Consider the following 16,870-nt stretch of genomic DNA (forward strand, 5'->3'; position numbering starts at 1 on the left):
AAGACCACATATGGGGATATTGTAGAAAGATAGAATGCTCCTAAGGGATACATATTTGCACTCTCAAATTTTTACCATTGGTTTTCTGATTTACCACTTGTACGCACTCAAAGATCATATGGGACCCATATGACTAATGTACATGTATCCAAGGTACAATGGTGATTGATGAAAGTTAAAACATGTCTGTCATAATCTGCATCATATAATTTAAATGTTGCAGCTATGATGATGAGGTGCATCTAGATATGGTGCATGAAATAAATTGGTTGTAAACAAGAAACTTTCACAGGCGCAGTTCAGACGACGATCTCCCTTTAGTTTTTGCAATTGGACCAGGGAATTCAAATATGAGATATTTGGCTTTTATGGACCAAAAACAGCAAATATTGTCCCCAAAACAAAATATTGCACATGTTATAATATAAATCATGCACGAAATACATTGTTTGTAAACAAGAAACTCGCACAGGCCCAGTTCCAATGTTTTTCTTTAAGCCATGAATTCAAGACAGTGCTACCACAACGTGTCATCTGTTGTAAAATAACAAAGTTTTATGACAAACAAGAATGTTACGAGAAGAATCTAATTAATAAATCATTGTTGACACTGCACTGTGGGTTGCTACTGTACCGTACAATACATTCAGTACATGGCACATACCTGCAGTGAAAAGGTAATAAAGCTCTTCATTTATAAATGCTCTTTATAAGAGTGTAGTCAAGGTTATTCAGAGTTGTTTGAGACAAGATAGGAATTCTCAGTGATATGTAAAGGCAGATTCTGATTTCTGTTGACATTGGTTGCAACTTGAAAGATACTAGTAAAATATTTACTCCCCTTTGCTATTCAAAATTTTCTAAACTTTGCTGCTTAAGTCTTGGTTGTGTACATTTTTCAGTTCAATATGAATGGATTTCTAAGAATATTTTGTTTGTTTCTACACCCTGTCAGGTCAAAGTTACTACATCCTGTCAGGTCAAAGTTTCTACACCCTGTCAGGTCAAAGTTACTTACCAACAAGTATTTTTGGAGCACTAGGTACGTGATGATTAATTTCTGGATCCCATTTTGATAAAACATTGTCGTAGGACACCTCACTAACTACACTGAAACACATTATGAAGACATCTGTCTGAAAGAGAACGTCATTTTCAAAAACACGGAATTCAGTCTCTTGAGAAAGGTACCTATAAAAGCTCCAGTGTTGAAAACTATTGTACGATTCTGCTGATTTTAGTATTGGTCAAAAAGATGAATGTTAACTACACATCAACACTACAACACAACAAGACAACAGCAAACAGCAAAGAACACAGATGAAGACTTCTGAATATCTTATTGCTCTGGCACACATGATAACAAACAGTTGATAGTAATCATGTATCAAAAGAAATTCTGTCATCAAATTTTGGAGATTCCCTTCTCGGCATAAATGTTACCTCAACATTAAAGAAGGTCATTTTACAAAAAGTTCTCACTTGTTAGATAATCCAGACACTGATCAAATCACAACCAATACACACAATAGCTATAAAATTCTGCTGAACATTGTTTTGTCTACTGTGTTCCTCAACATACTCATAATATTAAAGTCAACTTACCTGTGGATAGGATAAAGGTCGAAGCCTGTCATAGTCTTCTTGTCCAGCAGTGTCCCACAGTCCAAGGTTAACAAGCAGCCCATCAACATGTAAATTTGCACTAAAGTTGTCAAAACTGGCACAATGAAACAAAAACAAAAAACTTTGCATTACTGTAAATAAAACACATAAAAATAGTATCAATTGATGCTCCCATTTGATAGGAATTTGTGTAAGACTGGTACAAAGACTAAACTTATTACTCAAATGTTAAAAACACATATACCCATAAACTCAAAGTCACTTAAAATTCACAGACTTTCAGGGATTTTTTCACCAACTTTCAAGGACTTTTTGAGAGGTCAAAAATACCATTTTCAAGGTATCATTTTTATATATCATCTTAAGTTACATATAATTTTAAGGATAACACAACTGATCCTCTAAGTTGTTATTTTTGAAAATAGTAAGTGGATTATCAATTGTTCAGGACCTTCCAAGTCCTGACTTGATTTCATTTTCCAGGACTATTCCAGGACTTTCAAGGAAGCCTTAGAATTTAAGGACTTCTCTGGGAGTGTATGGACCCTGTAGGTAGTAATCAAACAATTGGTCTTTGCCATTGTTTGTAAAAAGTGAATTAAAATTTCTTGGAACCTGAAACCAACATTTCTTAGCAATCCAACAACATAACCATTTACACAAAAATTAAGAAAAATCATTAAATGTCCACTGTACAATACTGACATTGTTTAATCTGAGTTGATATTTTTTCCCATTAATTTGCATATTTTGGGACATTCACTTGCTGTAAATCTGTTCTACAAACTATTCTACATCAACAAGCTAAGTACAGAGGTAATATACCATGGTTCTAAAGTTATCACAACAGATTGTAGAGTTATCATGACCAGGCAGTCATTTGGACATTGGCAGATGAAATATACGATTTGCATTCATCCCACACATAAACAGGTGCTACGCTTTCACACAAGTTGGTTAAGACAGTGTACAATTGTATTGCAGTCTTTAGGTCAAAGCATTACATATAAAAAGTAACATTATTTCATAATAACTTGCTAAAATGACCTTATTTTATAAAATCAACAACTTCAGTTAAGTCTGAACAGATATATACACTCTCACACAGACCATTAACCCCTTGAGCACTGTTATTCTTTCCCACCAAATTTTTAGTGCAAATTTTACCACTTTTTATGATTTTTTCTGTAATTTTTCTGATAAGTTTGGACCAAATGGACATATATTTCCATTGGCTAAAGTTGTTGATCAAAATCTGTAAAACGTTGACAGGGCCATATGTAAAAGGAAACAAAAATTCACTTTGGCACTCAAAGGGTTAACGAATTCTTACTGACAAAGTAATTCTGTGTGATCCTGCAAGGGACCATCGGCAATGGCAGAAAATAAATATTGTTCGAAATAATCGGTGGCAATGGTGGCATTTGCCACCAAAAACTGTCAATCTGCCACCAAATTTTTTTCTGGTGGTATTTTTCTGCCACTAAATTTTGGATCATCATGTATCAATCCAACGGCTTGAATGAAGGAACACTGAAGGAACACGCGTTGTCTGACGGCGGAAAAACTCATTAGCAAAAAAAAAAACCAAACTAATTGCGACATTTTGGCATGAATGAAAACATAGCGTGAATCCAAACTTGTGATTGGCTAATCTCCATATCGATGACAGCAGCTTTTGTACACTTGACATGTTGTTGCCCTATGTGATAGCCCATATGCAGTCATACGGCACAAGATAAAAGCATGTTGTGACATTTTGAAAACAAAGCCAAACTGCAGCCATCATTAAATAATAATAAATACTTGCAATTCATTAGCCAGTACATGGCTCAAAATTCCTATCGCCCGACGATCGTGGCTAGTGAACTTTGCGTTCGGGCAAGTAAAATCAATACACATGTATGCTTCCCGTCCGACGGGCAAGTGCACCAGCGGTTGAAACAACTAAGCTCTGGACAATTCAAGCTTGAGGTATTTCATTAGGTCTGTACACGCCTACAATCATTGTAAGTCGATCCTTCAACTCTCAGAAGTTTTTTTCTGAAAACCCTTGAAAATCCGCCCGACATCGCAAAATAATCGTTCTTGCTGTTGTAAAACACAAAAAGTCTTAAAAATAGAGTTTTGCGACATGTTCTCTCCGACGACACGGAGTGAACTCACTGTTTTGTATGTGTGCCGTAAAGAGGTATGCTCTTGACAGTGGTTGCCATTTTCTTTGTGCAAGTGTATGACTCGTATGACAATCGATCGGCTTCACGGGATACTAAGTGTCGTTGCACCATGTGCTTGTTAAAATGGATGTAAACTTATTCGAAGCCATGGATCTCGGCAATGCTTACTGTTCAACCTAATTAAATCAACACCCAGTTGAAAAGTACAAGTTTACATCGTAGTCGAAACGGGCTCAGTCGACCAAGGAGGCCACATATTGCAGCTGCGTAGTGTGTGAGATGCAGACAGTTTCAAATTACGTGACCTTGGTTGTTAGGGATCGGCTCTCACTTTAATACAGAAAACAAATCTGCACTGAAGAGTAACGAAAATGAAACTTGAATCTGCTCTCTTGACGAATACATTTATCAAAAGAAAACAGCTGTGCTCAATGAGCAAACATGTAAACAGGTAAAGGGTTGAAGATGTACATGTGCTATGCATTGGCAGATAAACACTAGTAGAGCAGTTGTCTGTGATCTCAGCTTGATAATAAAGAGCAGCAGCCAGCCATGCACATTGTAAATCACACAATCTTATTACTCTTATGCAAAGATTTTAATTTGGATTAGGTTGTGGAAAAATTCCAAATTCAAAGATGTTTTCTGGATGACCAAATCTACAGAAAAGACTTAAGTATTCTCACATTTCTTCTGCGACATTTCAGATATGGTAATGGTCCTTCATTTTAACAAGATGTAGTTCATGTTTGAATCTGTTTTTTCCCTCTTTGAATTCACTTCATATGGCCAAATTCTTGCTCTCTGTTACAAATACTGGTACAGCTATTAGAAATTTAGAGCAAGTAATTTTTCCTCTTGGGCAAGTAAAAATTAATTCACGTGTCCCACGGTTAGTAAGTTTGAAAAAAATTTTCGAGGCCTGCAGTATGGGTTGACTTTTTGTGACGTGTACTCACCATATTTTCAAGAATTTATAAATTAGAATGAGTATGTGGCAATGACAAAATGTTTTATTATACCGATCACATGATGTTAAACTGCCACCAGATTTTTCATAATTGCCACCTAATTTTATATCTGTGGCAAACTTTTGCCACAAAAATAAAAAAGTATTTCTATCCCTGATAAATATTGTTATAGAATGTCTCTATCCTACATTGTTCTTCAAAGCAGAACTTTTTTGTTACAAAGGTAAAACAAACAGAATACATTGCCATTCAGCCTAGAGATTTACCGGTATATGGGTAGTGGAGTGATGGGGAACTGATACTCAAAAAGTTTAACTTGATTCACTTGTGTCTCTTTAATCATTGTCAAAGAATTAACTTAAATAGTACTCAGCACTTTATACTGTAAGTCTAGCCATGAAATACCAGGGTTTATGTTTTGGGTAGATTAGACAGCAGGCATATTGTCTAAGAGATGACAAGACCTCTGCTACAGGATGTAGTCAGATAAATTTCCCAGAACTTTGTGAATAATCTCATTAAAAATACCTTGTGAAGTAGGAATTTACAAGTAAGGTAAACAAGTGACATAGCTGCAGGTAGAGCTCTGCTGTGTTACGTAGAGAACAAGTCATTGACAATGACATAGTCCCCACTTGTAATAGGAGTATTAGTCTTGATGGGGCAGGGAAATATGGTCATTAAGAAGTATCACTGGAGTGTATATGTTGAGATCTATGGGCACATAGGTCTATGTCATTGTTCCCCATTTGAAACACATGGGGCATGTCTAAGTTATGGTTCTAAATCGGGAAAAAAGATCAGACCTGTAGCTGTATTGGCCAGCCAAGAAATACATATGTGCATAATAAATGAGGTACAAGATGTGACATCTTAAGGTCTAATATCCTATCAATATTTAAGGTACTGAGTTATGCATATATATGTATAATTAAGGTCACAGGTCATCGAGGTCACGTGACATTTTGAAAAAAAAACTGTAATGCTAATTAATCCCTATATACCAAAAATCAGACCTCTAACTCTATTCGCTTGCCCAGAATTAGATATGTGCATAATTAATGACGTAAAGCGTGTGTTGTCATAAGGTCTCCCATCCTACTAAATATAAAGGACATAGCACTTGTGGTTACTTATTTATTGACATAAACATATATTTTAGTTAAAAGGTCATCGAGGTCACATGACATTTTGTCAAAAAATTTCTATCCTATAGTTATCCCTATATACCAAAAATTAGACATCTAGCTGTATTGGCTTGTTCAGAATTAGATATTTGCATAATTAATGAGGTACAGTATGTGGCGTCATAAGTTCTCCCATCATACAAAAAATATGAAGGGTGTAGCACTTGTGGTTACTGAGTTATGGACAAATATGTATATTTGAGGTCAAAGGTCATTGAGGTCATGTGACATTTTGTCAAAAAAATTGTATTGCTAAGTTATCCCTATATACCAAAATTAAGACCTCCAGCTCTATCGGCTTGCTCAAAATTAGATATGTGCATAATTAATGAGGTATAAGGTGTCCCATCATACCATATATGAAGGGTGTAGCACTTGTGGTTACTGAGTTATGGACAAATATGTATATTTGAAGTCAAAGGTTACCGAGGTCACATGACATTTTGTCAAAATGTCTGAGATATCTGCGTGAATGGATGGACTCACGGATGGACATGACCCAATCTATAAGACCCCTGGACTTCATCCGTGGGAACTAAAAACTGTGTCACTGCATCCTTTTTGCAATATGAATACGATGAGAAACTAAATTTTTATTTTTCTTGGCCTTATACATGAGAGTCTATGGAGGTGTAAACTAAAAAGTCCTCTAACATGGCCAAATTTGATCGCATTGTGAAACAAATCGAAGTGCATCTGTATGGGGTAGGGTACTATCCTTGTGCAAAGTTTAAAAGAAATTGACCGGGGCATGTCTGAGATATCCACGTGAACAGACGGACGGACAGACGCACGCATGCACGCACGCACATGACCCAATCTATAAGTCCCCTGGACTTCGTCCATGGGGACTTATAACTATTTGTGACACGACTGTCGATGAAAGTGGAAATCTTTGATAGTTTACTTAAGGACAGCCTGACCAAAAATTGGCAAAATATCTGTAAAAATACACAATTGAAGATTTCACTGTAATTTAAAGATATCACATTAACATCATCCCTAGGAACATGTCTACCAAATATCAAAGCTGTGTCAGGACTTTTATCAGGGTTTTTGAGAAACAAATATTTTGACCACAAGTCATTGACAATGACATAGTCCCCACTTGTAATAGGAGTATTAGTCTTGATGGGGCGGGGAAATGTGGTCATTAAGAAGTATCACTGGAGTGTATATGTTGAGATCTATGGGCACATAGGTCTATGTCATTGTTCCCAATTTGAAACACATGAGGCATGTCTAAGTTATGGTTCTAAATCGGGAAAAAAGATCAGACCTCTAGCTGCATTGGCCAGCCAAGAAATACATATGCGCATAATAAATGAGGTACAAGGTGTGACATCTTAAGGTCTAATATCCTATCAAAATTGGAGGGTATAGAACTTGTGGTTACTGAGTTATGCATATATATGTATAATCAAGGTCAAAGGTCATCGAGGTCACATGACATTTTGAAAAAAAAATTGTATTGCTAATTAATCCCTATATGCCAAAAATCAGAATTAGATATGTGCATAGTTAATGAAGTAAAGCGTGCATATAATTAATGAGGTACAATATGTGGCATCATAAGGTGTCCCATCATACCATATATGAAGGGTGTAGCACTTGTGGTTACTGAGTTATGGACAAATATGTATATTTGAGGTCAAAGGTCACTGAGGTCACGTGACATTTTGTCAAAAAAATTGAATTGCTAAGTCATCCCTATATAACAACAAGCGACCTAGCGGCCGATAAAGCTCCGCTGTGTTTATGTAGAGAATAACTATTTTTTACACATGTTGATTAGGAAGGTGGAAATCTTTGATAGCTCAATGCAGAGGCCAGAAAAAAGTGGCTAAAATAAGCTGCAAAAATACACAATTGAAGATTTCATCATACTTTGAATATATCACATCGGATCATCCCTAAGAACATGTCAACCAAAGCTATCTGATGAGTAGTTTTTTGAGAATAAAATTTTCTGACCAAAGAGGCAACAATTGCCCCGAAAAATGAAATTGCAGATTTCATCATAATTTCAAGAGATCAAATTTAGTTCATGACTTCACATGTAGAAACCTGTATACCAAATTTCACAGCTGTTAGACCAGTACTTTTTTTGAGAAACACATTTTTTGACCAAAAATGGGAAAATTGCCCCAAAAATTCAAAATTGCAGATTTCATCATTATTTTTTAAACATAGGGCCAAAGTCCCTGAAGCTACTATAGACATGCATACAAAATTAAGTATTTCCTTACTGTATGAAATTATCTCACTAAGGTCATCCTACGGACAAGTAAACTAATATTAAAGCTGTCTGACCAGCGGTTTTGAAAGAACAAGCAACTCAACAGTTGACAGAGCTCTGTTGAGTTATGTAGAGAATAACCTTTTGTGACACATGTTTTGATGAAGAAGGTGGATATCTTTGATTAACATTGTGAGTTCTGTTTAATAAGTTGAGACTGTACATATTCAGAGAAAGCACACTGAAGAGACAAAGGTTTGAAACTTAAGAAGTTCAAGGTTATCAAAAGCATTATAAGGAATCATGTTACACTTTCATTGCACTGTTTACACAGATTGCATAATTGCTATAAATAGCACATGAGGAATCTTACAGCCCAGCTTTACCATAAAAACCCTATCACTTTGACCACTCTTTTAATTGACCACTCTATTTTTTTCCTCAAAAAGTAATTTTATTTTATCCTTACCAAGTCAACCATAAATGGAAATTAGAACTTTCTCTATCTCTATCTCTATCTCTATTGACTATTTTGAGCAATTTCTTTTAGATAACATACAGGGCACAATAAATGACGGTTCAGAACTAAGGTTCAGAATATATCAAAGTTGGGATTCAGGAAAGTTGCCTTTACATGTTTTAATCCTCCAAGATGTAGCATTTCACTATGAACTGTCAAAAAAAGTTGAACTTTCTGATAATTCCACACTAAAATTATTTTGGCTTTGATGATTTCCTAATTAATTCAATTATTTAAAATCATATTAATTATTTTTTTCTGGGTGAATTGATAGGGTTTATACAGTACAAGAATTACATACAATGTAAGTCAAATTTTGACCAAAAATGACAAAAAATTCCTTAAAAATACAGATTTGCATATTTCATCACAATTTGAACAAGTCTAAGTTGGGTTATCCCTACGCACCTGTATACCAAATAACAAAGCTGTCTGACCAGCAGTTATGAAGAAGAAGATTTTTTACCAAAAACACCTTTTTTGGCATTAATTTGCCTATTTTCAATAATATCAAAAAATTACAAAAAATAGTTTCTCAAAATCATATTTTTCATCTACACAACAAATATCAAATCAGTAAGTACTGCGGTTCTCAAGATATTTGAGTGGACGGACGCCTCACAAACGGACATACATACATACATACATACATACATACAGACTGACGACGGACGCCGGACGGATACCCATCCCAATAGCTTCTATAGACTATAGTCTATAGTAGCTAATAAATATCATTAAGGTGATCAGTAGGAACCTGTATACCAAATTGCAAAGCTATCAGATGATTAGTTTTGGTTATACACATTTTTTGACCGAAAATGGCAAAAATTGCCCCAAAAATACAAATTTGCAGATTTCATCATAATTTCATTATATATTACTGACTCATCTGTAGAAACCTGTATACCAAATTTCAAAGCTATCAGACCACTAATTTTTGAGAAACACATTTTTTGACCAAAAATGGCAAAAATTGCCCCAAAATTACAAATTGCAGATTTCATCATAATTTCAACAAATGTCATTCAGGTGATCTGTAAAAACCTGTATACCAAATTGCAAAGCTATCAGATGAGTAGTTTTGGAAATACACATTTTTTGACCAAAAGTGGCAAAAATTGCCCCAAAAATACAAAATTGCAGATTTCAGCACAATTTCAATAAATATCATGTAGTTTATCTGTAGGAACCTGTATACCAAATTTCAAAGCTATCAGATAAATAGTTTTGGAAATACACATTTTTTGACCAAAAATGGCGAAAATTGCCCCAAAAATACAAAATTTCAGATTTCATCAGAAATTCAATATATATTACTCAGTTCATCTATAGAAACGTGTATACAAATTTCAAAACTATTAGACCAGCACTTTTTGAGAAATACATTTTTGACCAAAAATGGCAAAAATTGCCTTAAAAATGCAAATTTGCATATTTCTGCACAATTTGAACAAATCTGAAATAGATCATCCCTAGGGACATATGTACCAAATATCAAAGCTATCTGACTGGTAGTTTTGAAGAAGAAGATTTTTAAAGATTTTTTTACCAAAAATGACAAAAATTGCCTTAAAAATACAAATATGCAAATTTCACCACAATTTGAACAAATCTGACTGAAGTCACCCTAAGTAAACTGCATATCAAATTTCAAAGCAATCGGACAAGCGGTTTCAGAGTAGAAGATTTTTTTACCAAAAACACCAAAAATTGCCCCAAAAATACAAATATGCAAATTTCACCACGACTTGAACAAACTTAAGTGTGGTCACCCCAAGTGAACTGCATATAAAATTTCAAAGCAATTGGACTTGCAGTTTCAGAGGAGAAGGCAATTGTTGACGGACGACGACGACGACGACGGACGACGGACGACGACGGAAAATCAACCTATTTGATAAGCTCCACGTCGCTGACAGCGGAGCTAAAAATCAGACCTCTAGCTCTATTGGCTCGCTCAAAATTAGATATGCACATAATTAATGAGGTACAATATGTGGCGTCATAAGGTGTCCCATCATACCATATATGAAGGGTGTAGCACTTGTGGTTACTGAGTTATGGACAAATATGTATATTTGAGGTCAAAGGTCATTGAGGTCACGTGACATTTTGTCAAAATATCTGATATATATCTGCGTGAACGGAAGGACATGACCCAATCTATAAGGCCCCAGGACTTCATCTGTGGGGACTAAAAACTGTGTCACTGAATCCATTTTGCAATATGAATACGATGAGAAACTAAATTTTTATTTTACTTGGCCTTATACATGGGATTCTATGGACAGCTGACTTATACATGGTAGGTAGTCTATGGTGGTGTGAACTAAAAAGTCCTCTAACACGGCCAAATTTGATCGCATTGTGAAACAAATCGACTTGCATCTGTATGGGGTAGGGTACTATCCTTGTGCAAAGTTTGAAAGAACTTGACCAGGGCATGTCTGAGATATCTGCGTGAACGGACGGACGGACAGACGCACGCACACACGCACGCACGCACGCACGCACGCACGCACGGACATGACCAAACCTATAAGTACCCCCGGACGGTGTCCATGGGGACTAAAAATGACAAATTGCCTGAAAAATACAAGATTGCAGGTTTCATCATAATTTCAATATTTAACATTTAGGTCAACCCTAGGAACCTGTACGCCATATGAAATATCAGACAAGTGGTTTTGGGGGAAAAAACTTTAAAAAATGGTAAAAATGCCTCAAAAATACAAATTGCAGATTTCATCATAATTTGGATATATCAAATTTTAATCATCTCTATGAACCTGTATACCAAATGTCAAAGGTATCAGACAAACAGTTTTGGAGAAATATTTTTTACTAAAAATGACAAAAATTGCCCTAAAATTACAAATATGCAAATTGATTTTTCAGTTCATTTATCCTGTACTGTCCTGTTACCACTCAGTATGGTAGTATCATTTATCCTGTATGGTGCTGTTATCACTAAGTATGGTATTGGTAGTATTATTTATCCTGTACTCTCATACCGGTATTAGCACTAAGTATGGTAGTATCATTTATCCTGTATGCTGCTGTTATCACTAAGTATGGTACTATTATTTATCCTGTACTCTGCTATTACACTAAGTACAGTATGGTACATGTAGTATTATTTATACTGCACCCTGCTGTTACCACTAAGTATGCATGTAGTATTATTTATCCTGTACTCTCATATTAGCACTATAAAGTATGGTAGTATTATTTCATGATAATTGAATGTCAGAAGTAAGCATTCTTCTTCTCTTAATATTTCACCACTGATATATTACATGACATTTCTTAGTGTACCTGTCACAGGAAATTCTATACACAAGTCAAATTCAATATCTGAGCTTTGTCAATATCCAATTTTAGTGTAAGAGTTCAACCATGACAGTTTTGTAATGTTATAATTTTTCCCCTATAATAAGACTGTGAGTAGGTGGCATTTAAAGCAAAACACTGAATATGATCCTGTACTTCTGATTTGGGTGTTAATTTTGATTTAAACATGTTTACGGCCAACAAACACAGATTTCATTTTTACACCAAAAAAGGACACACTGACTGTACCTCACCTTCCAAAGCCATTTCAAATCCAAGTTATCAAAAATATTGCTAATGATACAGTATTGCTCACATTTGATCAGAATTGGTAGATACTAGTATTGGTACCAAAGATCAACAATGAATGTAGTTTCTATCTGTTCAGTGCAGGAAAAATTCTACGTTGATGTTACAACAATGATTTCTACACAGTACAACCGAAAAACAAGAATGACAAAAACAAAATAAGGTCTGCAACTTAGGTGCTGGGGATCAACTTTAGAAACAGGCATATCAACGTCTCTAGCAATGTGACAAGCAGATCCTACATACATTAGCAAATGTCAATAAACAAGTCATCATCGATGACACAGTCCCCACTTGTTAATGGGTACTTTACCGTAATTACAAGTCCTCAGAGAGGACAGAGTCCTCTTCATTAATTAGGTCTGTGATAAAAATACTGTCATACAGATGGCGCTCAATGGCCAAGAATAAGTTCCATGGTGGTGAAAACATAAAAGCAATGTAGGCCAACACCCTAATTACAAAAGGTCATTAAATGAGTTATGGTTCCGAACATGAAAAAATCGTTAAAAAATGGTCGCCATGCAGCCATATTCAATCTTATCGTAAAACAAATCAATTTGCATATGCATGATATAGGTCAATGTTCTTGTACCAACTTTGAATAAAATAGGTTGAGATGTGCCTGAGTTATGGCTCCACACATGAAAAAATCGTAACGAAATGGCCGCACGGCAGCCATATTGGATCATATCACAAAGCGAATCAATGTGCATATGCATGACATAGGTCAATGTCCTTGTACCAAGTTTGAATAAAATCGGTTGAGACGGGCCTGAGTTATGGCTTAAAGCCTTTTTTGGTGCTAATTTGCATATTTTCAACAATATCGAAAAATTAAAAAAAGCTGTTTCTCATAATCATATTTTTCATCTACACAACAAATATCAAATCAGTAAGTACTGCGGTTCTCAAGATATTTGAGTGGACAGATGCCTCACAAACGGACATACATACATACATACATACATACCAGGGTACATACATACATACATCAGTCCGGGTAATGTTCATATAGAGGATAGTTGGGAAAAGCCAATGGTGTACCTTATATGTAATAAGGTTAAGGTAAGAACCAATCACGTACTGTATATGTAACAAGGGTTAAAGGTTATGTTGGTTTGCTTTGAAATGTTATGCTGATATCGTTGACAGATCCACCGAGCGAGTGAGACTGTTGGCTACCCAGAAGTGTCTCAGCCCCAGTCAATTTGCAACGTTCTACCATGTTAAATTTGTAAGGATTTCTTCAGGAATAGTTTTCTGATTTTCTTTACCCTTGACCATGTTCTACAAAGAGTTATTCGACGTCTTTCATTCTCTTTTCCAGCTTTTGGTTAACTTCTCAGCAATTGATCCGGCGCACAATTTTCTGAGCGAAGGGTCAGTCGTACCAGGAAATGCATGGTGATCGAAAAATCGTGCTCCATCATGCTCCGATGACCGACAAGAAGAACAGTTGACCTAACTTTGCAAAGCTTGAAACATTCTCCATACTACAGATTGGATGGTTAAATTGAAATTTGACCAAAAATAGGCGATATTTGGCGACAAATAACTTACTGTAGATTTGCAATGGCCAAATCCTGATTTTCTAGGAGCGGTACCTGGCCAGGAAAATCATGCAAAGAAGTAATTTTCGATGTACTAACCACTTGTGTTGGTCGCCATCTGCACCGTACTGAACATTGTGCATAACGTGTACATCTAAAAATTACCTACATGTAGTGCTAAAAATAGAGGGGGGAATCTAGCCGAAAAGTTATGAACTTGTTTCAATCTACGAGCCTAGGTCATATTCATGATGATGGCGACGGCAGGTTCGCTGATAAGTCAATCATAGTATCCTCTATATGGACATTACCCGGACTGTACATACAGACTGATGACGGACGCCGGACGGATACCCATCCCAATAGCTTCTATAGACTATAGTCTACAGTAGCTAAAAAAATTGCCCCCCCCCCAAAAAAAAATACAAAATTGCAGATTTCATCCTAATTTCAATGTGTTTTATTAACATAAACCCTAGGAACCCATACACTACATAACTTCAACATAACTTCAATACATTATATTGAGATTAATCTTACCAAATTTGGTAAACCTGTATACCAAATATCAAAGCTATCAAATCAGTAGTTTTTGGATAAAAAAATTTTTTATCAAAAATTGGAAAAATTGCCCTAAAATTACAAATATGACAATATCAATACAATTTGTACAAGCATGACTAAGGTCATCCTGAGGAACATGAATATTAACTTTAAGAGCAATCAGATGAGCGATTTCAGAGAACAAGATTTTTTGACTAAAAACGGAAAAAAATACTATAAAAATACAAACATGCAAAATTCACCCCATTTTTGCACATATAATTTAGAATACCTAGAGGAATCTGCATACCAAGTTTCAACCAAATCTGACCAATGCTTACTGAGTTTTAGCCATTTGCAGGTTTTTTCTTTTTTCCCCTCATTTGCATATTTTTGGCACTGACATGTTGATTTGAACAAATTCACATCTCCACCCCTACGTGCACCGGTACACCAAATACCAAGCTAAAAAGTGGTAGCAGTTCACGAGTTTTTGATGTTGACGGACATACTATATGTACGTACATACATATATACATATATACATACATACACACATACACACATACATACAGACGCCACTGACTACAGCTTACAATATAACCTCACATTATATTTCCAAATGTGAGCTCATAAAAAAAGATGAGGAAAGCATTGGTTCATTGGATGAAAAAAATTGCCTACACCACAGTTACTCTACCCCACACCATGCCTACACTGATCTTGACTTCAGATTGTAAAGTGAATGGTTGTTGTATCAAGCAGTACACCACCAAGATAATATTACCCACTTTGCATCTGAAATTTGATCCAACCACATTGATGTGAATTAAACTCAACATATAGTTATTGGTAATATCTGAATACCAAAAAGCTGCTGATGCAATGACTAAAAGTAAAAACACACAACGCAGAGATTTATCACAAGGTCAGCCTTTAAAAAGTATATTGCCATATTCTATTAATTGAAACCTAACATATGACAAACAATTTAAAATTCTAGCAGTTTTGTTTCAACTGTTGACCGGCAATGCATCAATAATATCCTACTGTGGAAGTTGCATAAGTCAACTTGACCCAAAGGAAATTGTGCACAAACTTCATTAATATTCTGAACTTGTTTACAAAACTTATGGAACACCGCATTTACATTCTTGCAAGACAGAGCATAATTTCCGCTCTGCTGACCTACACAAAAATCAAAACAGGTAGCCCTAAGCTGTTGCCGTAAAGAGGCGCGTGGTTTATGACGATGCACATTTAAAGAGTTACCCTCTATGCACTGGTACTGTCATGAAGACGTTCTATTTTGTTCATGGATGATCGAGTTATTCAGATTATATTTCCTAAATTAATTCCTATGTCCTAGAGTGACCTACTGGTACTCTTGGCTAATACAGGTAATTTATTGATGAATTTCATTTAATGAACTTCATTTATCACTGGTAAACTTCCCTGTCATGGACACACTATACATTATAAGTTTAGAGGAATTAGAGTCAGAATATGCAACCTCTTTTAATTTTTGATAGAGTTCAATGAATGCCAACAGAAATTCTTTTGAAATGAAAACAAGGATAGGATTGACATGAAGTCATTGAGAATACACATCAATAGAGAAATTCTACAGAAGATCATCAATTTATAAATTCTTACCTCAGTCGATTTGAAAGTTGATTATGAACATGTTGCTTTGGTGTTTTTTCTATTATTTTATCACAAGTTTGATCACATTGAAATATTCCACTGATTTTTGTCAGATACTAGTAAGAACATTTGGAAATCAAAGCTATTCCTAACTATAAACTATCCAGTGTTCCATAGACTGACAATAAGCCCCTTTACAGTTCCACGGACCAGCGTTCTATACCCATGATGCTTTGCAAAATTAGTGGCTTCGAGGGTACCACTTTGAGCCTATCGCCTATTCTTTAACACAGTCCAACTACATCCAGCTTCATTTTTCAGGTGTTTTTAGACTCATTGTGCGAGGAATTTGTGAGCTACGCAGTAATATTTTATATGTCGATGTACTAGTATTTATAGCCGTCCGATGCAATAGTTTGCCAATTGCGCAACAATTTTACGGAAATCTAGAAAATGTTTGTGGGATCGCATTTGTATACTTCTGTGTTCAGTGCTGATGTAGCAAGTATTCTTGATTTTGCAAAATTAGATTTGTGAGGTTGCAACGAAAACCTTACACGAGACACATACCTTCAGGACATTTTGACGGGTGGTGTTCTCTTTTCTGGTCCAATGATTGCGGCTGTGTCGCATCAAGTTTTACGTGTTTGTTTACATGAGTGGGGATTCCAATTTGTCTCTCAGCTTAAAATTTTGTTCAATAGATTTCGTCTGTAGATATTAAAATCACCAGTACTTTTTTGTATGTAATATTTACATGTT

At 35.5% G+C, this 16,870-nt stretch overlaps 1 protein-coding gene across 3 annotated transcripts in view; it reads right to left on the reverse strand.

The window, feature by feature from the left end:
- The window catches only part of LOC139118325 (ras-related C3 botulinum toxin substrate 1-like), a 31,987-nt gene that overhangs the window by 11,933 nt on the left and 3,184 nt on the right, over window positions 1-16,870 (reverse strand). For all 3 annotated transcript variants that reach the window (XM_070681581.1, XM_070681584.1, XM_070681583.1), the window contains exons 3-4: window positions 1,606-1,720; window positions 1,019-1,136 (exon numbers count right to left, since the gene is read on the reverse strand). In XM_070681581.1, the coding sequence (XP_070537682.1) occupies window positions 1,019-1,136; window positions 1,606-1,720 (233 nt within the window). The remainder of the gene's footprint in view (window positions 1-1,018; window positions 1,137-1,605; window positions 1,721-16,870) is intronic.

The sequence above is a fragment of the Ptychodera flava genome, chromosome 19 (genome assembly GCF_041260155.1).
Source record: "Ptychodera flava strain L36383 chromosome 19, AS_Pfla_20210202, whole genome shotgun sequence".
Classification (NCBI taxonomy): Eukaryota; Metazoa; Hemichordata; class Enteropneusta; family Ptychoderidae; genus Ptychodera; species Ptychodera flava.